The 22,500-nt window shown below is 48.1% G+C and overlaps 1 protein-coding gene across 1 annotated transcript in view; it reads right to left on the bottom strand.

Moving 5' to 3' along the window:
* LOC135571004 (intermembrane lipid transfer protein VPS13C-like) overlaps nt 1-22,500 on the bottom strand; it is a 152,930-nt gene that overhangs the window by 588 nt on the left and 129,842 nt on the right. Inside the window, exons 19-24 of the mRNA XM_065016820.1 lie at nt 18,409-18,541; nt 13,425-13,542; nt 12,677-12,810; nt 11,812-11,867; nt 10,465-10,540; nt 3,707-3,807 (exon numbers count right to left, since the gene is read on the bottom strand). Of these exons, the coding sequence (XP_064872892.1) occupies nt 3,707-3,807; nt 10,465-10,540; nt 11,812-11,867; nt 12,677-12,810; nt 13,425-13,542; nt 18,409-18,541 (618 nt within the window). The remainder of the gene's footprint in view (nt 1-3,706; nt 3,808-10,464; nt 10,541-11,811; nt 11,868-12,676; nt 12,811-13,424; nt 13,543-18,408; nt 18,542-22,500) is intronic.

Genomic DNA, 22,500 nt, shown 5'->3' with positions numbered 1-22,500 from the left:
CAGTGAATCTGTGGTCCTGTGTAGCATAGCGCTTTAGACAGTGGTCCTGTGTAGCATAGTGCTTTAGACAGTGGTCCTGTGTAGCATAGCGCTTTAGACAGTGAATCTGTGGTCCTGTGTAGCATAGCGCTTTAGACAGTGAATCTGTGGTCCTGTGTAGCATAGCGCTTTAGACAGTGGTCCTGTGTAGCATAGCGCTTTAGACAGTGAATCTGTGGTCCTGTGTAGCATAGCGCTTTAGACAGTGGTCCTGTGTAGCATAGTGCTTTAGACAGTGGTCCTGTGTAACATAGCGCTTTAGACAGTGGTCCTGTGTAGCATAGTGCTTTAGACAGTGGTCCTGTGTAGCATAGCGCTTTAGACAGTGGTCCTGTGTAGCATAGCGGTTTAGACAGTGGTCCTGTGTAGCATAGTGCTTTAGACAGTGGTCCTGTGTAGCATAGCGCTTTAGACAGTGGTCCTGTGTAGCATAGCGCTTTAGACAGTGGTCCTGTGTAGCATAGTGCTTTAGACAGTGGTCTTGTGTAGCATAGTGCTTTAGACAGTGGTCTTGTGTAGCATAGTGCTTTAGACAGTGGTCCTGTGGTCCTGTGTAGCATAGTGCTTTAGACAGTGGTCCTGTGTAGCATAGCGCTTTAGACAGTGGTCATGTGTAGCATAGCGCTTTAGACAGTGGTCTTGTGGTCCTGTGTAGCATAGTGCTTTAGACAGTGGTCCTGTGGTCCTGTGTAGCATAGTGCTTTAGACAGTGGTCCTGTGGTCCTGTGTAGCATAGTGCTTTAGACAGTGGTCCTGTGTAGCATAGTGCTTTAGACAGTGGTCCTGTGGTCCTGTGTAGCATAGTGCTTTAGACAGTGAATCTGTGGTCATGTGTAGCATAGCGCTTTAGACAGTGGTCCTGTGTAGCATAGTGCTTTAGACAGTAGTCCCGTGTAGCATAGCGCTTTAGACAGTGAATCTGTGGTCCTGTGTAGCATAGCGCTTTAGACAGTGAATCTGTGGTCCTGTGTAGCTGGGTTGGTAGAGCATACTGCTTTATACAGTGAATCTGTGGTCCTGTGTAGCATAGCGCTTTAGACAGTGAATCTGTGGTCCTGTGTAGCATAGCGCTTTAGACAGTGGTCCTGTGTAGCATAGCGCTTTAGACAGTGAATCTGTGGTCCTGTGTAGCTGGGTTGGTAGAGCATACTGCTTTAGACAGTGAATCTGTGGTCCTGTGTAGCATAGCGCTTTAGACAGTGAATCTGTGGTCCTGTGTAGCTGGGTTGGTAGAGCATAGCGCTTTAGACAGTGGTCCTGTGTAGCATACTGCTTAAGACAGTGGTCCTGTGTAGCATAGTGCTTTAGACAGTGGTCCTGTGTAGCATAGCGCTTTAGACAGTGGTCCTGTGTAGCATAGCGCTTTAGACAGTGGTCCTGTGTAGCATAGCGCTTTAGACAGTGGTCCTGTGTAGCATAGCGCTTTAGACAGTGGTCCTGTGTAGCATAGCGCTTTAGACAGTGGTCCTGTGTAGCATAGCGCTTTAGACAGTGGTCCTGTGTAGCATAGCGCTTTAGACAGTGGTCCTGTGTAGCATAGCGCTTTAGAGAGTGGTCCTGTGTAGCATAGCGCTTTAGACAGCGGTCCTGTGTAGCATAGCGCTTTAGACAGTGGCCCTGTGTAGCATAGTGCTTTAGACAGAGGTCCTGTGTAGCATAGTGCTTTAGACAGAGGTCCTGTGTAGCTGGGTTGGTAGAGCATAGCGCTTTAGACAGTGGTCCTGTGTAGCATAGCGCTTTAGACAGTGGTCCTGTGTAGCATAGCGCTTTAGACAGTGGTCCTGTGTAGCATAGTGCTTTAGACAGAGGTCCTGTGTAGCTGGGTTGGTAGAGCATAGCGCTTTAGACAGTGGTCCTGTGTAGCATAGCGCTTTAGACAGTGGTCCTGTGTAGCATAGCGCTTTAGACAGTGGTCCTGTGTAAGCATAGCGCTTTAGACAGTGGTCCTGTGTAAGCATAGCGCTTTAGACAGTGTTCCTGTGTAGCATAGCGCTTTAGACAGTGGTCCTGTGTAGCATAGCGCTTTAGACAGTGGTCCTGTGTAGCATAGCGCTTTAGACAGTGGTCCTGTGTAGCATAGCGCTTTAGACAGTGGTCCTGTGTAGCATACTGCTTTAGACAGTGGTCCTGTGTAGCATACTGCTTTAGACAGTGGTCCTGTGTAGCTCGGTTGGTAGAGCATAGCGCTTTAGACAGTGGTCCTGTGTAGCATAGCGCTTTAGACAGTGGTCCTGTGTAGCATAGCGCTTTAGACAGTGGTCCTGTGTAGCATAGCGCTTTAGACAGTGGTCCTGTGTAGCATAGCGCTTTAGACAGTGGTCCTGTGTAGCATAGCGCTTTAGACAGTGGTCCTGTGTAGCATAGCGCTTTAGACAGTGGTCCTGTGTAGCATAGCGCTTTAGACAGTGGTCCTGTGTAGCATAGCGCTTTAGACAGTGGTCCTATGTAGCATAGTGCTTTAGACAGTGGTCCTGTGTAACATAGTGCTTTAGACAGTGGTCCTGTGTAGCATAGCGCTTTAGACAGTGGTCCTGTGTAGCATAGTGCTTTAGACAGAGGTCCTGTGTAGCATAGTGCTTTAGACAGAGGTCCTGTGTAGCTGGGTTGGTAGAGCATAGCGCTTTAGACAGTGGTCCTGTGTAGCATAGCGCTTTAGACAGTGGTCCTGTGTAGCATAGCGCTTTAGACAGTGGTCCTGTGTAGCATAGCGCTTTAGACAGTGGCCCTGTGTAGCATAGTGCTTTAGACAGAGGTCCTGTGTAGCATAGTGCTTTAGACAGAGGTCCTGTGTAGCTGGGTTGGTAGAGCATAGCGCTTTAGACAGTGGTCCTGTGTAGCATAGCGCTTTAGACAGTGGTCCTGTGTAGCATAGCGCTTTAGACAGTGGTCCTGTGTAAGCATAGCGCTTTAGACAGTGTTCCTGTGTAGCATAGCGCTTTAGAAAGTGGTCCTGTGTAGCATAGAGCTTTAGACAGTGGTCCTGTGTAGCATAGTGCTTTAGACAGTAGTCCTGTGTAGCATAGCGCTTTAGACAGTGGTCCTGTGTAGCATAGCGCTTTAGACAGTGGTCCTGTGTAGCATACTGCTTTAGACAGTGGTCCTGTGTAGCTCGGTTGGTAGAGCATAGCGCTTTAGACAGTGGTCCTGTGTAGCATACTGCTTAAGACAGTGGTCCTGTGTAGCATAGCGCTTTAGACAGTGGTCCTGTGTAGCATAGCGCTTTAGACAGTGGTCCTGTGTATAGCATAGCGCTTTAGACAGTGGTCCTGTGTAGCATAGCGTTTTAGACAGTGGTCATGTGTAGCATAGGTCTTTAGACAGTGGTCCTGTGTAGCATAGCGCTTTAGACAGTGGTCCTGTGTAGCATAGTGCTTTAGACAGTGGTCCTGTGTAGCATACTGCTTTAGACAGTGAATCTGTGGTCCTGTGTAGCATAGCGCTTTAGACAGTGGTCCTGTGTAGCATAGCGCTTTAGACAGTGGTCCTGTGTAGCATAGCGCTTTAGACAGTGGTCCTGTGTAGCTCGGTTAGTAGAGCATAGCGCTTTAGCAACACCAGAGTTGTGGGTTCGACTCCCACTGGGGTCACCAATAGAAACATGTATTGCTTTGATTATGGGGTTATTTGAACATTATAGAGAAAAGAAATGACAAAAAACACTTCGTACCGCTTTGACTTCAAACTTGAAGTGTACGTCAGTCAGTTCCTCTATGACGGAGGGTTGGTGCTCCTCATCCACAGACATATAATATGACTCTCCATCTGAGTCTGAGGAGGAAGATAAATATATAGAGTAATATAGACTACATATAGATTACATATAGATTACATACAGACTACATACAGTTTGCATAGTGTAAAAAGATCACACATACACTGAGTGGACAAAACATTAGGAACACCTTCCTAATATTGATGTGCAACCCCCTCCCCCCCCCCTTCCCCAGATGGTCCTTCTCCCTCCCTCAATTCGTCGGGTCGTGGACTCTGCAAGGTGTCAAAGCAATCTACAGGGACGCTGGCCCATGTTGACTCCAATGCTTCCCACAGTTGTGTCAAGTTGGCTGGATGTCCTTTGGGTGGTGGACCATTCTTGATACACAGGGAAACTGTTGAGCGTCAAAAAACCCAGCAGCATTGCAGTTCTTGACACACAAACCGGTGCGCCTGGCACCTACTACCATACCCCGTTCAAAGACACTTAAATATTTTGTCTTGCCCTTTCACCCTCTGAATGGCCCACATACACAATCCATGTCTCAGTTGTCTCAAGGTTTAAAAATCCTTCTTTAACCTGACTCCTACAAGTGACATCAATAAGGGATCATAGCTTTCACCTGGACTGGACAGTTTGTCATGAAAAGAGCAGGTGTTCCTAATGTTTTGTCCACTCAGTGTACATCACCTTTCGACGTCTGGACATAAACAGAACATATCCCATAGTGAAAGAAATGTTTCCACTCATTCATGATTCATCCCATACAATAACAGATGGTCCTTCTATCTCCTGGTCTTTGTTCTTCAATAACAGATGGTCCTTCTATCTCCTGGTCTTTGTTCTTCAGTAACAGATGGTCCTTCTATCTCCTGGTCTTTGTTCTTCAGTAACAGATGGTCCTTCTATCTGCTGGTCGTTGTTCTTCAATAACAGATGGTCCTTCTATCTCCTGGTCTTTGTTCTTCAGTAACAGATGGTCCTTCTATCTGCTGGTCTTTGTTCTTCAGTAACAGATGGTCCTTCTATCTGCTGGTCGTTGTTCTTCAGTAACAGATGGTCCTTCTATCTGCTGGTCTTTGTTCTTCAATAACAGACGGTCCTTCTATCTCCTGGTCTTTGTTCTTCAATAACAGATGGTCCTTCTATCTGCTGGTCTTTGTTCTTCAGTAACAGATGGTCCTTCTATCTGCTGGTCTTTGTTCTTCAGTAACAGATGGTCCTTCTATCTGCTGGTCGTTGTTCTTCAATAACAGATGGTCCTTCTATCTCCTGGTCTTTGTTCTTCAGTAACAGATGGTCCTTCTATCTGCTGGTCTTTGTTCTTCAGTAACAGATGGTCCTTCTATCTCCTGCTCTTTGTTCTTCAGTAACAGATGGTCCTTCTATCTCCTGGTCTTTGTTCTTCAGTAACAGATGGTCCTTCTATCTCCTGGTCGTTGTTCTTCAGTAACAGATGGTCCTTCTATCTCCTGGTCTTTGTTCTTCAGTAAAATATGGTCCTTCTATCTGCTGGTCGTTGTTCTTCAATAACAGATGGTCCTTCTATCTGCTGGTCTTTGTTCTTCAGTAACAGATGGTCCTTCTATCTGCTGGTCGTTGTTCTTCAATAACAGATGGTCCTTCTATCTGCTGGTCGTTGTTCTTCAATAACAGATGGTCCTTCTATCTGCTGGTCTTTGTTCTTCAGTAACAGATGGTCCTTCTATCTGCTGGTCGTTGTTCTTCAATAACAGATGGTCCTTCTATCTGCTGGTCTTTGTTCTTCAGTAACAGATGGTCCTTCTATCTGCTGGTCTTTGTTCTTCAATAACAGATGGTCCTTCTATCTGCTGGTCGTTGTTCTTCAGTAACAGATGGTCCTTCTATCTGCTGGTCGTTGTTCTTCAATAACAGATGGTCCTTCTATCTGCTGGTCGTTGTTCTTCAATAACAGATGGTCCTTCTATCTCCTGGTCTTTGTTCTTCAGTAACAGATGGTCCTTCTATCTGCTGGTCGTTGTTCTTCAATAACAGATGGTCCTTCTATCTGCTGGTCGTTGTTCTTCAGTAACAGATGGTCCTTCTGTCTCCTGGTCGTTGTTCTTCAGTAACAGATGGTCCTTCTATCTCCTGGTCTTTGTTCTTCAGTAACAGATGGTCCTTCTATCTGCTGGTCGTTGTTCTTCAATAACAGATGGTCCTTCTATCTGCTGGTCGTTGTTCTTCAATAACAGATGGTCCTTCTATCTGCTGGTCGTTGTTCTTCAATAACAGATGTTCCTTCTATCTCCTGGTCTTTGTTCTTCAGTAACAGATGGTCCTTCTATCTGCTGGTCTTTGTTCTTCAGTAACAGATGGCTTCTATCTGCTGGTCTTTGTTCTTCAGTAACAGATGGTCCTTCTATCTGCTGGTCTTTGTTCTTCAATAACAGATGGTCCTTCTGTCTCCTGGTCGTTGTTCTTCAGTAACAGTTGGTCCTTCTATCTGCTGGTCTTTGTTCTTCAATAACAGATGGTCCTTCTATCTCCTGGTCTTTGTTCTTCAGTAACAGATGGTCCTTCTATCTGCTGGTCTTTGTTCTTCAATAACAGATGGGTCTTCTATCTGCTGGTCTTTGTTCTTCAATAACAGATGGTCCTTCTATCTGCTGGTCTTTGTTCTTCAGTAACAGATGGTCCTTCTATCTGCTGGTCGTTGTTCTTCAGTAACAGATGGTCCTTCTATCTCCTGCTCTTTGTTCTTCAGTAAAAGATGGTCCTTCTATCTGCTGGTCGTTGTTCTTCAATAACAGATGGTCCTTCTATCTGCTGGTCTTTGTTCTTCAGTAACAGATGGTCCTTCTATCTCCTGGTCTTTGTTCTTCAATAACAGATGGTCCTTCTATCTGCTGGTCTTTGTTCTTCAATAACAGATGGTCCTTCTATCTGCTGGTCTTTGTTCTTCAGTAACAGATGGTCCTTCTATCTGCTGGTCTTTGTTCTTCAATAACAGATGGTCCTTCTATCTGCTGGTCGTTGTTCTTCAGTAACAGATGGTCCTTCTATCTGCTGGTCGTTGTTCTTCAATAACAGATGGTCCTTCTATCTGCTGGTCGTTGTTCTTCAATAACAGATGTTCCTTCTATCTCCTGGTCTTTGTTCTTCAGTAACAGATGGTCCTTCTATCTGCTGGTCGTTGTTCTTCAATAACAGATGGTCCTTCTATCTGCTGGTCGTTGTTCTTCAGTAACAGATGGTCCTTCTGTCTCCTGGTCGTTGTTCTTCAGTAACAGATGGTCCTTCTATCTCCTGGTCTTTGTTCTTCAGTAACAGATGGTCCTTCTATCTGCTGGTCGTTGTTCTTCAATAACAGATGGTCCTTCTATCTGCTGGTCGTTGTTCTTCAATAACAGATGGTCCTTCTATCTGCTGGTCGTTGTTCTTCAATAACAGATGGTCCTTCTATCTCCTGGTCTTTGTTCTTCAGTAACAGATGGTCCTTCTATCTGCTGGTCTTTGTTCTTCAGTAACAGATGGTCCTTCTATCTGCTGGTCTTTGTTCTTCAGTAACAGATGGTCCTTCTATCTGCTGGTCTTTGTTCTTCAATAACAGATGGTCCTTCTGTCTCCTGGTCGTTGTTCTTCAGTAACAGTTGGTCCTTCTATCTGCTGGTCTTTGTTCTTCAATAACAGATGGTCCTTCTTTCTTCTGGTCTTTGTTCTTCAGTAACAGATGGTCCTTCTATCTGCTGGTCTTTGTTCTTCAATAACAGATGGTCCTTCTATCTGCTGGTCTTTGTTCTTCAATAACAGATGGTCCTTCTATCTGCTGGTCTTTGTTCTTCAGTAACAGATGGTCCTTCTATCTGCTGGTCGTTGTTCTTCAGTAACAGATGGTCCTTCTATCTCCTGCTCTTTGTTCTTCAGTAACAGATGGTCCTTCTATCTCCTGGTCTTTGTTCTTCAGTAACAGATGGTCCTTCTATCTCCTGGTCGTTGTTCTTCAGTAACAGATGGTCCTTCTATCTCCTGGTCTTTGTTCTTCAGTAAAAGATGGTCCTTCTATCTGCTGGTCGTTGTTCTTCAATAACAGATGGTCCTTCTATCTGCTGGTCTTTGTTCTTCAGTAACAGATGGTCCTTCTATCTGCTGGTCGTTGTTCTTCAATAACAGATGGTCCTTCTATCTGCTGGTCGTTGTTATTCAGTAACAGATGGTCCTTCTATCTCCTGGTCTTTGTTCTTCAGTAACAGATGGGTCTTCTATCTGCTGGTCGTTGTTCTTCAGTAACAGATGGTACTTCTATCTGCTGGTCGTTGTTCTTCAGTAACAGATGGTCCTTCTATCTGCTGGTCGTTGTTCTTCAATAACAGATGGTCCTTCTATCTCCTGGTCTTTGTTCTTCCTTCTTCAGTAACATATGGACCTTCTATCTCCTGGTATTTGTTCTTCAGTAACAGATGGTCTTTCTATCTGCTGGTCTTTGTTCTTCAATAACAGATGGTCCTTCTATCTCCTGGTCTTTGTTCTTCAATAACAGATGGTCCTTCTATCTCCTGGTCGTTGTTCTTCAGTAACAGATGGTCCTTCTATCTCCTGGTCTTTGTTCTTCAGTAAAAGATGGTCCTTCTATCTGCTGGTCGTTGTTCTTCAATAACAGATGGTCCTTCTATCTGCTGGTCTTTGTTCTTCAGTAACAGATGGTCCTTCTATCTGCTGGTCTTTGTTCTTCAATAACAGATGGTCCTTCTATCTGCTGGTCTTTGTTCTTCAGTAACAGATGGTCCTTCTATCTGCTGGTCTTTGTTCTTCAATAACAGATGGTCCTTCTATCTGCTGGTCGTTGTTCTTCAGTAACAGATGGTCCTTCTATCTGCTGGTCGTTGTTCTTCAATAACAGATGGTCCTTCTATCTGCTGGTCGTTGTTCTTCAATAACAGATGGTCCTTCTATCTCCTGGTCTTTGTTCTTCAGTAACAGATGGTCCTTCTATCTGCTGGTCGTTGTTCTTCAATAACAGATGGTCCTTCTATCTGCTGGTCGTTGTTCTTCAGTAACAGATGGTCCTTCTGTCTCCTGGTCGTTGTTCTTCAGTAACAGATGGTCCTTCTATCTCCTGGTCTTTGTTCTTCAGTAACAGATGGTCCTTCTATCTGCTGGTCGTTGTTCTTCAATAACAGATGGTCCTTCTATCTGCTGGTCGTTGTTCTTCAATAACAGATGGTCCTTCTATCTGCTGGTCGTTGTTCTTCAATAACAGATGGTCCTTCTATCTCCTGGTCTTTGTTCTTCAGTAACAGATGGTCCTTCTATCTGCTGGTCTTTGTTCTTCAGTAACAGATGGTCCTTCTATCTGCTGGTCTTTGTTCTTCAGTAACAGATGGTCCTTCTATCTGCTGGTCTTTGTTCTTCAATAACAGATGGTCCTTCTGTCTCCTGGTCGTTGTTCTTCAGTAACAGTTGGTCCTTCTATCTGCTGGTCTTTGTTCTTCAATAACAGATGGTCCTTCTATCTCCTGGTCTTTGTTCTTCAGTAACAGATGGTCCTTCTATCTGCTGGTCTTTGTTCTTCAATAACAGATGGTCCTTCTATCTGCTGGTCTTTGTTCTTCAATAACAGATGGTCCTTCTATCTGCTGGTCTTTGTTCTTCAGTAACAGATGGTCCTTCTATCTGCTGGTCGTTGTTCTTCAGTAACAGATGGTCCTTCTATCTCCTGCTCTTTGTTCTTCAGTAACAGATGGTCCTTCTATCTCCTGGTCTTTGTTCTTCAGTAACAGATGGTCCTTCTATCTCCTGGTCGTTGTTCTTCAGTAACAGATGGTCCTTCTATCTCCTGGTCTTTGTTCTTCAGTAACAGATGGTCCTTCTATCTGCTGGTCTTTGTTCTTCAATAACAGATGGTCCTTCTGTCTGCTGGTCTTTGTTCTTCAGTAACAGATGGTCCTTCTATCTGCTGGTCGTTGTTCTTCAATAACAGATGGTCCTTCTATCTGCTGGTCGTTGTTCTTCAGTAACAGATGGTCCTTCTATCTGCTGGTCGTTGTTCTTCAGTAACAGATGGTCCTTCTATCTCCTGGTCTTTGTTCTTCCTTCTTCAGTAACATATGGACCTTCTATCTCCTGGTATTTGTTCTTCAGTAACAGATGGTCTTTCTATCTGCTGGTCTTTGTTCTTCAATAACAGATGGTCCTTCTATCTCCTGGTCTTTGTTCTTCAATAACAGATGGTCCTTCTATCTCCTGGTCTTTGTTCTTCAGTAACAGATGGTCCTTCTATCTCCTGGTCTTTGTTCTTCAGTAACATATGGTCTTTCTATCTGCTGGTCTTTGTTCTTCAGTAACATATGGTCTTTCTATCTGCTGGTCTTTGTTCTTCAGTAACAGATGGTCCTTCTATCTCCTGGTCTTTGTTCTTCAGTAATAGTTGCCATGGAAATGCCCTTGTTTGTCTGATCTAGACCCGATGAAGGAGGTTGAGCCGCTGACTCTAAAATACAGTCTTCTGTTCCCTGAGGGGGGAGCTGTTGTATTCTGGCTTGCACTCGACATCGACTCACCGTCCCCAACAGACAACTCTGAGTCGTGTCATCCATTTTAGACAAAGACCAGGGGACAGGAGGAGCATCCCATCTAGGATCAGATTACCTGACGCCCAATTATAACCGTTAAGATTGGTCAGATAACAGCAGAGCCTGGATCAGTTCCTGCAGACACAGTTTAGTGAAGAACCCCCCCCCCTACCACACCTGTCTCTAATGCATCCAGCAGGACGGTAGACTGTAAACCCAGGACGTTGGGCCTGGCCTCAGACAAATACAGCATCTAGTGGAAACAAGATGGGAGGGGGAAGAAAACAGTTGATTGCCAATCCTATTACTATTAGACATGATGAACTGTACCAATATAATGGGTGTGTGTAGGCTACTCTACTGGTGAACTGGGGCATACCAAATGTCCCAATATAATGGCTGTGTGTGTAGGTTACTCTACTGGTGAACTGGGGCATACCAAATGTCCCAATATAATGGGTGTGTGTGTAGGTTACTCTACTGGTGAACTGGGTCATACCAACTGTACCAATATGATGGGTGTGTGTGTGTAGGTTACTCTACTGGTGAACTGGGTCATACCAACTGTACCAATATGATGGGTGTGTGTGTGTAGGTTACTCTACTGGTGAACTGGGTGGGTCATACCAACTGTACCAATATAATGGGTGTGTGTAGGCTACTCTACTGTACCAATATAATGGGTGTGTGTAGGTTACTCTACTGGTGAACTGGGGCATACCAACTGTACCAATATAATGGGTGTGTGTAGCGGTTTACTCTACTGTACCAATATAATGGGTGTGTGTAGAGGTTACTCTACTGGTGAACTGGGGCATACCAACTGTACCAATATAATGGGTGTGTGTAGCGGTTACTCTACTGTACCAATATAATGGGTGTGTGTAGAGGTTACTCTACTGGTGAACTGGGGCATAACAAATGTCGCAATATAATGGGTGTGTGTAGAGGTTACTCTACTGGTGAACTGGGGCATACCAACTGTACCAATATGATGGGTGTGTGTAGAGGTTACTCTACTGGTGAACTGGGGCATACCAACTGTACCAATATGATGGGTGTGTGTAGGCTACTCTACTGTACCAATATAATGGGTGTGTGTAGGTTACTCTACTGGTGAACTGGGGCATACCAACTGTACCAATATGATGGGTGTGTGTAGAGGTTACTCTACTGGTGAACTGGGGCATACCAACTGTACCAATATGATGGGTGTGTGTGTGTAGGTTACTCTACTGGTGAACTGGGGCATACCAACTGTACCAATATAATGGCTGTGTGTAGAGGCTACTCAACTGGTGAACTGGGGCATACCAACTGTACCAATATAATGGGTGTGTGTGTAGCTTACTCTACTGGTGAACTGGGGCATACCAACTGCACCTTCTGGATGGGGGTGGAATCACTCTGGGGCATACCAACTGTACCTTCTGGGTGGGGGTGGAAGGGGTGGAATCACTCTGGGGCATACCAACTGTACCTTCTGGGTGGGGGTGGATTCACTCTGGGGCATACCAACTGTACCTTCTGGGTGGGGGTGGACGGGGTGGAATCACTCTGGGGCATACCAACTGTACCTTCTGGGTGGGGGTGGATTCACTCTGGGGCATACCAACTGCACCTTCTGGGTGGGGGTGGAAGGGGTGGATTCACTCTGGGGCATACCAACTGTACCTTCTGGGTGGGGGTGGAATCACTCTGGGGCATACCAAATGTACCTTCTGGGTGGGGGGTGGAATCACTCTGGGGCATACCAACTGTACCTTCTGGGTGGGGGTGGAAGGGTGGAAGGGGTGGATTCACTCTGGGGCATACCAACTGTACCTTCTGGGTGGGGGTGGAAGGGGTGGAATCACTCTGGGGCATACCAACTGTACCTTCTGGGTGGGGGTGGATTCACCCTGGGGCATACCAACTGTACCTTCTGGGTGGGGGTGGACGGGGTGGAATCACTCTGGGGCATACCAACTGTACCTTCTGGGTGGGGGTGGATTCACTCTGGGGCATACCAACTGCACCTTCTGGGTGGGGGTGGAAGGGGTGGAATCACTCTGGGGCATACCAACTGCACCTTCTGGGTGGGGGTGGATTCACTCTGGGGCATACCAACTGCACCTTCTGGGTGGGGGTGGAATCACTCTGGGGCATACCAACTGTACCTTCTGGGTGGGGGTGGAAGGGGTGGATTCACTCTGGGGCATACCAACTGTACCTTCTGGGTGGGGGTGGAGCCCCCAGTCTGGTATTAAGGGGTGGAATCACTCTGGGGCATACCAACTGTACTTTCTGGGTGGGGGTGGAAGGGGTGGATTCACTCTGGGGCATACCAACTGTACCTTCTGGGTGGGGGTGGAAGGGGTGGAATCACTCTGGGGCATACCAACTGTACCTTCTGGGTGGGGGGTGGACGGGGTGGAATCACTCTGGGGCAGGGGGATGCTGTTGACCAGGTCCAACACTCCCTGGATCTTCTGGTCTGAGATCTTCACATGGAGGAGAGGCAGTTCTCCAGACACCTTGAATCTGGAACACAGTAGATACCCGAGGTTTACTAATCTGGAACACAATAGATACCAGAGGTTTACTAATCTGGAACACAGTAGATACCAGAGGTTTACTAATCTGGAACACAGTAGATACCCGAGGTTTACTAATCTGGAACACAGTAGATACCAGAGGTTTACTAATCTGGTCTGGTGTTACCTGGCTCAGCCCCCCCAGTCTGGTGTTACCTGGCTCAGCCCCCCCAGTCTGGTGTTACCTGGCTCAGCCCCCCCCAGTCTGGTGTTACCTGGCTCAGCCCCCCCCAGTCTGGTGTTACCTGGCTCAGCCCCCCCAGTCTGGTGTTACCTGGCTCAGCCCCCCAGTCTGGTGTTACCTGGCTCAGCCCCCCAGTCTGGTGTTACCTGGCTCAGCCCCCCAGTCTGGTGTTACCTGGCTCAGCCCCCCAGTCTGGTGTTACCTGGCTCAGCCCCCCAGTCTGGTGTTACCTGGCTCAGCCCCCCAGTCTGGTGTTACCTGGCTCAGCCCCCCCCAGTCTGGTGTTACCTGGCTCAGCCCCCCCCAGTCTGGTGTTACCTGGCTCAGCCCCCCCCAGTCTGGTGTTACCTGGCTCAGCCCCCACAGGCTGGTGTTACCTGGGCATCCTGGTGTCCTTCTCCACCATGCATTTGGCCAGCTGGAGGCTGAAGTCCATGGGCTGCAGGATGTGTTGTATAGAGGAACCACGTTGACGGGCCGTCTTCCACTCCTCACCTGTAGGGACAGACCGGAACAGTGGGGGACAGGGCTCAGTGGGGACAGAGCTCAGTGGGGACAGAGAGGGACAGAGCTCAGTGGGGACAGACCGGAACAGTGGGGGACAGAGCTCAGTGGGGACAGAGACAGAAACAGTGGGGGACAGAGCTCAGTGGGGACAGAGACCGGAACAGTGGGGGACAGAGCTCAGTGGGGACAGAGACAGAAACAGTGAGGAACAGAGCTCAGTGGACAGAGACAGAAACAGTGAGGGACAGAAACAGAAACCGTGAGGGACAGAGACAGAAACCGTGAGGGACAGAGACAGAAACCGCGAGGGACAGAGACAGAAACCGCGAGGGACAGAGACAGAAACAGTGAGGGACAGATTTCAGTGGGGACAGAGAAAGAAACAGTGAGGGACAGAGCTCAGTGGGGACAGAGACAGAAACAGTGAGGGACAGAGCTCAGTGGGGACAGAGACAGAAACAGTGAGTGACAGAGCTCAGTGGACAGAGACAGAAACAGTGAGGGACAGAGACAGAAACAGTGAGGGACAGATTTCAGTGGGGACAGAGAAAGAAACAGTGAGGGACAGAGCTCAGTGGGGACAGAGACAGAAACAGTGAGGGACAGCGCTCAGTGGGGACAGAGACAGAAACAGTGAGTGACAGAGCTCAGTGGACAGAGACAGAAACAGTGAGGGACAGAGACAGAAACAGTGAGGGACAGAGCTCAGTGGACAGAGACAGAAACAGTGAGGGACAGAGCTCAGTGGACAGAGACAGAAACAGTGAGGGACAGAGCTCAGTGGACAGAGACAGAAACAGTGAGGGACAGAGACAGAAACAGTGAGGGACAGAGCTCAGTGGGGACAGAGACAGAAACAGTGAGGGACAGAGACAGAAACAGTGAGGGACAGAGACAGAAACAGTGAGGGACAGAGCTCAGTGGGGACAGAGACAGAAACAGTGAGGGACAGAGCTCAGTGGGGACAGAGACAGAAACAGTGAGGGACAGAGCTCAGTGGGGACAGAGACAGAAACAGTGAGGGAAAGAGACAGAAACAGTGAGGGACAGAGCTCAGTGGACAGAGACAGAAACAGTGAGGGACAGAGCTCAGTGGACAGAGACAGAAACAGTGAGGGACAGAGCTCAGTGGACAGAGACAGAAACAGTGAGGGACAGAGCTCAGTGGACAGAGACAGAAACAGTGAGGGACAGAGCTCAGTGCGCATTGCTGCTCACAAGGCAGTAGACTGAGTGAATGTTTGTTCCATAATGACATTAACAGGAAAACACTGTTAGTGGGAAGACATCTGAGTGGTTTCATGAGACACAGATTTAAATGTTTGAAATGCAGTAAGGTGGAAGATGCAACAACTAGCATGTTGCTAATACAGAAGATCTATAGATGCAACAACTAGCATGTTGCTAATACAGAAGATGTATAGATGCAACAACTAGCATGGGTTGCTAATACAGAAGATCTATAGATGCAACAACTAGCATGTTGCTAATACAGAAGATGTATAGATGCAACAACTAGCATGGGTTGCTAATACAGAAGATCTATAGATGCAACAACTAGCATGTTGCTAATACAGAAGATCTATAGATGCAACAACTAGCATGATGCTAATACAGAAGATGTATAGATGCAACAACTAGCATGGGTTGCTAATACAGAAGATCTATAGATGCAACAACTAGCATGATGCTAATACAGAAGATCTATAGATGCAACAACTAGCATGTTGCTAATACAGAAGATGTATAGATGCAACAACTAGCATGGGTTGCTAATACAGAAGATCTATAGATGCAACAACTAGCATGTTGCTAATACAGAAGATCTATAGATGCAACAACTAGCATGTTGCTAATACAGAAGATCTATAGATGCAACAACTAGCATGTTGCTAATACAGAAGATCTATAGATGCAACAACTAGCATGATGCTAATACAGAAGATCTATAGATGCAACAACTAGCATGATGCTAATACAGAAGATCTATAGATGCAACAACTAGCATGCTGCTAATACAGAAGATATTGTGGGAAGCTTGCCTAGTGGGAAGCCTGCCTAGTGGGAAGCCTGCCTAGTGGGAAGCCTGCCTAGTAGGAAGCCTGCATAGTGGGAAGCCTGCCTAGTAGGAAGCCTGCCTAGTGGGAAGCCTGCCTAGTAGGAAGCCTGCCTAGTGGGAAGCCTGCCTAGTAGGAAGCCTGCATAGTGGGAAGCCTGCATAGTGGGAAGCCTGCCTAGTGGGAAGCCTGCCTAGTAGGAAGCCTGCCTAGTGGGAAGCGCGCTTCAAATGACCAGTTAGGAAATATAAATAGTAGCTCTGTTTAAACCGTAGACATCAACACCGTTTTTAAACATGTAATTGCATTTAGAGTTTAGAGTTGTGGCAAAGTGATTTGGCTTATGAAAGGCTGTTTAAGTCTAGCAGCACCGCTGTGTGATCAGCTCTAGCAGCACCGCTGTGTGATCAGCTCTAGCAGCACCGCTGTATGATCAGCTCTAGCAGCACCGCTGTGTGATCAGCTCTAGCAGCACCGCTGTATGATCAGCACCGCTGTATGATCAGCTCTAGCAGCACCGCTGTGTGATCAGCACTGCTGTATGATCAGCTCTAGCAGCACCGCTGTGTGATCAGCTCTAGCAGCACCGCTGTATGATCAGCACCGCTGTATGATCAGCTCTAGCAGCACCGCTGTGTGATCAGCACTGCTGTATGATCAGCTCTAGCAGCACCGCTGTATGATCAGCACCGCTGTATGATCAGCTCTAGCAGCACCGCTGTATGATCAGCTCTAGCAGCACCGCTGTATGATCAGCTCTAGCAGCACCGCTGTGTGATCAGCTCTAGCAGCACCGCTGTATGATCAGCTCTAGCAGCACCGCTGTGTGATCAGCTCTAGCAGCACCGCTGTATGATCAGCTCTAGCAGCACCGCTGTATGATCAGCTCTAGCAGCACCGCTGTATGATCAGCTCTAGCAGCACCGCTGTATGATCAGCTCTAGCAGCACCGCTGTGTGATCAGCTCTAGCAGCACCGCTGTGTGATCAGCTCTAGCAGCACCGCTGTGTGATCAGCTCTAGCAGCACCGCTGTGTGATCAGCTCTAGCAGCACCGCTGTGTGATCAGCTCTAGCAGCACCGCTGTGTGATCAGCTCTAGCAGCACCGCTGTGTGATCAGCTCTAGCAGCACCGCTGTGTGATCAGCTCTAGCAGCACCGCTGTGTGATCAGCTCTAGCAGCACCGCTGTGTGATCAGCTCTAGCAGCACCGCTGTATGATCAGCTGTAGCAGCACCGCTGTGTGATCAGCTGTAGCAGCACCGCTGTGTGATCAGCTCTAGCAGCACCGCTGTGTGATCAACTCTAGCAGCACCGCTGTGTGATCAGCTGTAGCAGCACCGCTGTGTGATCAGCTGTAGCAGCACCGCTGTGTGATCAGCTCTAGCAGCACCGCTGTGTGATCAGCTCTAGCAGCACCGCTGTATGATCAGCTCTAGCAGCACCGCTGTATGATCAGCACCGCTGTATGATCAGCACCGCTGTACGATCAGCACCGCTGTATGATCAGCTCTAGCAGCACCGCTGTGTGATCAGCTCTAGCAGCACCGCTGTATGATCAGCTCTAGCAGCACCGCTGTATGATCAGCTCTAGCAGCACCGCTGTATGATCAGCTCTAGCAGCACCGCTGTATGATCAGCTCTAGCAGCACCGCTGTATGATCAGCTCTAGCAGCACCGCTGTGTGATCAGCTCTAGCAGCACCGCTGTGTGATCAGCTCTAGCAGCACCGCTGTGTGATCAGCTCTAGCAGCACCGCTGTATGATCAGCTCTAGCAGCACCGCTGTATGATCAGCTGTATGATCAACTCTAGCAGCACCGCTGTATGATCAACTCTAGCAGCACCGCTGTGTGATCAGCTCTAGCAGCACCGCTGTATGATCAACTCTAGCAGCACCGCTGTATGATCAGCTCTAGCAGCACCGCTGTATGATCAGCTCTAGCAGCACCGCTGTATGATCAACTCTAGCAGCACCGCTGTGTGATCAACTCTAGCAGCACCGCTGTGTGATCAGCTCTAGCAGCACCGCTGTATGATCAACTCTAGCAGCACCGCTGTGTGATCAACTCTAGCAGCACCGCTGTATGATCAGCTCTAGCAGCACCGCTGTATGATCAACTCTAGCAGCACCGCTGTGTGATCAGCTCTAGCAGCACCGCTGTATGATCAGTTCTAGCAGCACCGCTGTATGATCAGCTCTAGCAGCACCGCTGTATGATCAACTCTAGCAGCACCGCTGTGTGATCAGCACCGCTGTATGATCAACTCTAGCAGCACCGCTGTATGATCAGCACCGCTGTATGATCAGCTCTAGCAGCACCGCTGTATGATCAGCTCTAGCAGCACCGCTGTATGATCAGCTCTAGCAGCACCGCTGTATGATCAGCTCTAGCAGCACCGCTGTGTGATCAGCACCGCTGTATGATCAACTCTAGCAGCACCGCTGTATGATCAGCACCGCTGTATGATCAGCTCTAGCAGCACCGCTGTATGATCAGCTCTAGCAGCACCGCTGTATGATCAACTCTAGCAGCACCGCTGTATGATCAGCTCTAGCAGCACCGCTGTATGATCAGCTCTAGCAGCACCGCTGTGTGATCAGCTGTAGATTCACTTCTCTCTCTCCACTCATGTTCCATCAATCAACTGTATTATTATTTCACAACGGGATTTAATTTTCCTTCTCTAGGAGACTATTTTATTTATCAGCTTTTCATCTCTGGTATCGGCTACTACCGTCTAACGGAAACCCTGGTGTGTGTGTGTGTGTGTGTGTGTGTGTGTGTGTGTGTGTACCTGACTTGCTGTAAAGGACCTGGACATGACGTAGCTCCAGTGAGTACTTCTCGTAGGCACGGTCCATAATCTCCTCCAGGGAACTGAAACTGGGTGATAAAGACTGGGGGTTCCCCTGGTCCACACTCACCAGCTACACACACACACACACACACACACACACACACACACACACACCTTTAAAACTATGACACAATAAAACAATAGGGTGTCTCTGTTCTCACCTGTAGACTACCAGTCTGTTCTCACCTGTAGACTACCAGTCTGTTCTCACCTGTAGACTACCAGTCTGTTCTCACCTGTAGACTACCCGTCTGTTCTCACCTGTAGACTACCCGTCTGTTCTCACCTGTAGACTACCCGTCTGTTCTCACCTGTAGACTACCCGTCTGTTCTCACCTGTAGACTACCCGTCTGTTCTCACCTGTAGACTACCCGTCTGTTCTCACCTGTAGACTACCAGTCTGTTCTCACCTGTAGACTACCAGTCTGTTCTCACCTGTAGACTACCAGTCTGTTCTCACCTGTAGACTACCAGTCTGTTCTCACCTGTAGACTACCAGTCTGTTCTCACCTGTAGACTACCAGTCTGTTCTCACCTGTAGACTACCAGTCTGTTCTCACCTGTAGACTACCAGTCTGTTCTCACCTGTAGACTACCAGTCTGTTCTCACCTGTAGACTACCAGTCTGTTCTCACCTGTAGACTACCAGTCTGTTCTCACCTGTAGACTACCAGTCTGTTCTCACCTGTAGACTACCAGTCTGTTCTCACCTGTCGACTACCCGTCTGTTCTCACCTGTCGACTACCCGTCTGTTCTCACCTGTCGACTACCCGTCTGTTCTCACCTGTCGACTACCCGTCTGTTCTCACCTGTCGACTACCCGTCTGTTCTCACCTGTCGACTACCCGTCTGTTCTCACCTGTCGACTACCCGTCTGTTCTCACCTGTCGACTACCAGTCTGTTCTCACCTGTCGACTACCAGTCTGTTCTCACCTGTCGACTACCAGTCTGTTCTCCCCTGTCGACTACCAGTCTGTTCTCCCCTGTCGACTACCAGTCTGTTCTCCCCTGTAGACTACCAGTCTGTTCTCCCCTGTAGACTACCAGTCTGTTCTCCCCTGTAGACTACCAGTCTGTTCTCCCCTGTAGACTACCAGTCTGTTCTCCCCTGTAGACTACCAGTCTGTTCTCCCCTGTAGACTACCAGTCTGTTCTCCCTGTAGACTACCAGTCTGTTCTCCCTGTAGACTACCAGTCTGTTCTCCCCTGTAGACTACCAGTCTGTTCTCCCCTGTAGACTACCAGTCTGTTCTCCCCTGTAGACTACCAGTCTGTTCTCACCTGTAGACTACCAGTCTGTTCTCACCTGTAGACTACCAGTCTGTTCTCACCTGTAGACTACCAGTCTGTTCTCACCTGTAGACTACCAGTCTGTTCTCACCTGTAGACTACCAGTCTGTTCTCACCTGTAGACTACCAGTCTGTTCTGCCCTGTAGACTACCAGTCTGTTCTCCCCTGTAGACTACCAGTCTGTTCTCCCCTGTAGACTACCAGTCTGTTCTCCCCTGTAGACTACCAGTCTGTTCTCCCCTGTAGACTACCAGTCTGTTCTCACCTGTAGACTACCAGTCTGTTCTCACCTGTAGACTACCAGTCTGTCCTCACCTGTAGACTACCAGTCTGTCCTCACCTGTAGACTACCAGTCTGTCCTCACCTGTAGACTACCAGTCTGTTCTCACCTGTAGACTACCAGTCTGTTCTCACCTGTAGACTACCAGTCTGTTCTCACCTGTAGACTACCAGTCTGTTCTCACCTGTAGACTACCAGTCTGTTCTCACCTGTAGACTACCAGTCTGTTCTCACCTGTAGACTACCAGTCTGTTCTCACCTGTAGACTACCAGTCTGTTCTCACCTGTAGACTACCAGTCTGTTCTCACCTGTAGACTACCAGTCTGTTCTCACCTGTAGACCTGTAGACTACCAGTCTGTTCTCACCTGTAGACCTGTAGACTACCCGTCTGTTCTCACCTGTAGACTACCAGTCTGTTCTCACCTGTAGACTACCAGTCTGTTCTCACATGTAGACTACCAGTCTGTTCTCACCTGTAGACTACCAGTCTGTTCTCACCTGTAGACTACCAGTCTGTTCTCACCTGTAGACTACCAGTCTGTTCTCACCTGTAGACTACCCGTCTGTTCTCACCTGTAGACTACCCGTCTGTTCTCACCTGTAGACTACCCGTCTGTTCTCACCTGTAGACTACCCGTCTGTTCTCACCTGTAGACTACCCGTCTGTTCTCACCTGTAGACTACCAGTCTGTTCTCACCTGTAGACTACCAGTCTGTTCTCACCTGTAGACTACCAGTCTGTTCTCACCTGTAGACCTGTAGACTACCTGTCTGTTCTCACCTGTAGACTACCAGTCTGTTCTCACCTGTAGACTACCAGTCTGTTCTCACCTGTAGACTACCAGTCTGTTCTCACCTGTAGACTACCAGTCTGGTTCTCACCCGTAGACTACCAGTCTGTTCTCACCCGTAGACTACCAGTCTGTTCTCACCTGTAGACTACCAGTCTGTTCTCACCTGTAGACTACCAGTCTGCTCTCACCTGTAGACTACCAGTCTGCTCTCACCTGTAGACTACCAGTCTGCTCTCACCTGTAGACTACCAGTCTGCTCTCACCTGTAGACTACCAGTCTGCTCTCACCTGTAGACTACCAGTCTGCTCTCACCTGTAGACTACCAGTCTGCTCTCACCTGTAGACTACCAGTCTGCTCTCACCTGTAGACTACCAGTCTGCTCTCACCTGTAGACTACCAGTCTGCTCTCACCTGTAGACTACCAGTCTGCTCTCACCTGTAGACTACCAGTCTGCTCTCACCTGTAGACTACCAGTCTGCTCTCACCTGTAGACTACCAGTCTGTTCTCACCTGTAGACTACCAGTCTGTTCTCACCTGTAGACTACCAGTCTGTTCTCACCTGTAGACTACCAGTCTGTTCTCACCTGTAGACTACCCGTCTGTTCTCACCTGTAGACTACCCGTCTGTTCTCACCTGTAGACTACCAGTCTGTTCTCACCTGTAGACCTGTAGACTACCTGTCTGTTCTCACCTGTAGACTACCAGTCTGTTCTCACCTGTAGACTACCAGTCTGTTCTCACCTGTAGACTACCCGTCTGTTCTCACCTGTAGACTACCAGTCTGTTCTCACCTGTAGACCTGTAGACTACCTGTCTGTTCTCACCTGTAGACTACCAGTCTGTTCTCACCTGTAGACTACCAGTCTGTTCTCACCTGTAGACTACCAGTCTGTTCTCACCTGTAGACTACCAGTCTGTTCTCACCTGTAGACTACCAGTCTGTTCTCACCTGTAGACTACCCGTCTGTTCTCACCTGTAGACTACCCGTCTGTTCTCACCTGTAGACTACCAGTCTGTTCTCACCTGTAGACTACCAGTCTGTTCTCACCTGTAGACTACCCGTCTGTTCTCACCTGTAGACTACCAGTCTGTTCTCACCTGTAGACTACCCGTCTGTTCTCACCTGTAGACTACCAGTCTGTTCTCACCTGTAGACCTGTAGACTACCTGTCTGTTCTCACCTGTAGACTACCAGTCTGTTCTCACCTGTAGACTACCAGTCTGTTCTCACCTGTAGACTACCAGTCTGTTCTCACCTGTAGACCTGTAGACTACCAGTCTGTTCTCACCTGTAGACTACCAGTCTGTTCTCACCTGTAGACTACCAGTCTGTTCTCACCTGTAGACTACCAGTCTGTTCTCACCTGTAGACTACCAGTCTGTTCTCACCTGTAGACTACCAGTCTGTTCTCACCTGTAGACTACCAGTCTGTTCTCACCTGTAGACTACCAGTCTGTTCTCACCTGTAGACTACCAGTCTGTTCTCACCTGTAGACTACCAGTCTGTTCTCACCTGTAGACTACCAGTCTGTTCTCACCTGTAGACTACCCGTCTGTTCTCACCTGTAGACTACCCGTCTGTTCTCACCTGTAGACCTGTAGACTACCAGTCTGCTCTCACCTGTAGACTACCAGTCTGCTCTCACCTGTA

The sequence above is a fragment of the Oncorhynchus nerka genome, unplaced genomic scaffold (assembly GCF_034236695.1).
Source record: "Oncorhynchus nerka isolate Pitt River unplaced genomic scaffold, Oner_Uvic_2.0 unplaced_scaffold_850, whole genome shotgun sequence".
Taxonomy (NCBI): Eukaryota; Metazoa; Chordata; class Actinopteri; order Salmoniformes; family Salmonidae; genus Oncorhynchus; species Oncorhynchus nerka.
The sequence above is the reverse complement of the archived record's forward strand: the minus strand, read 5'-3'. Positions and strand labels throughout refer to the sequence as shown.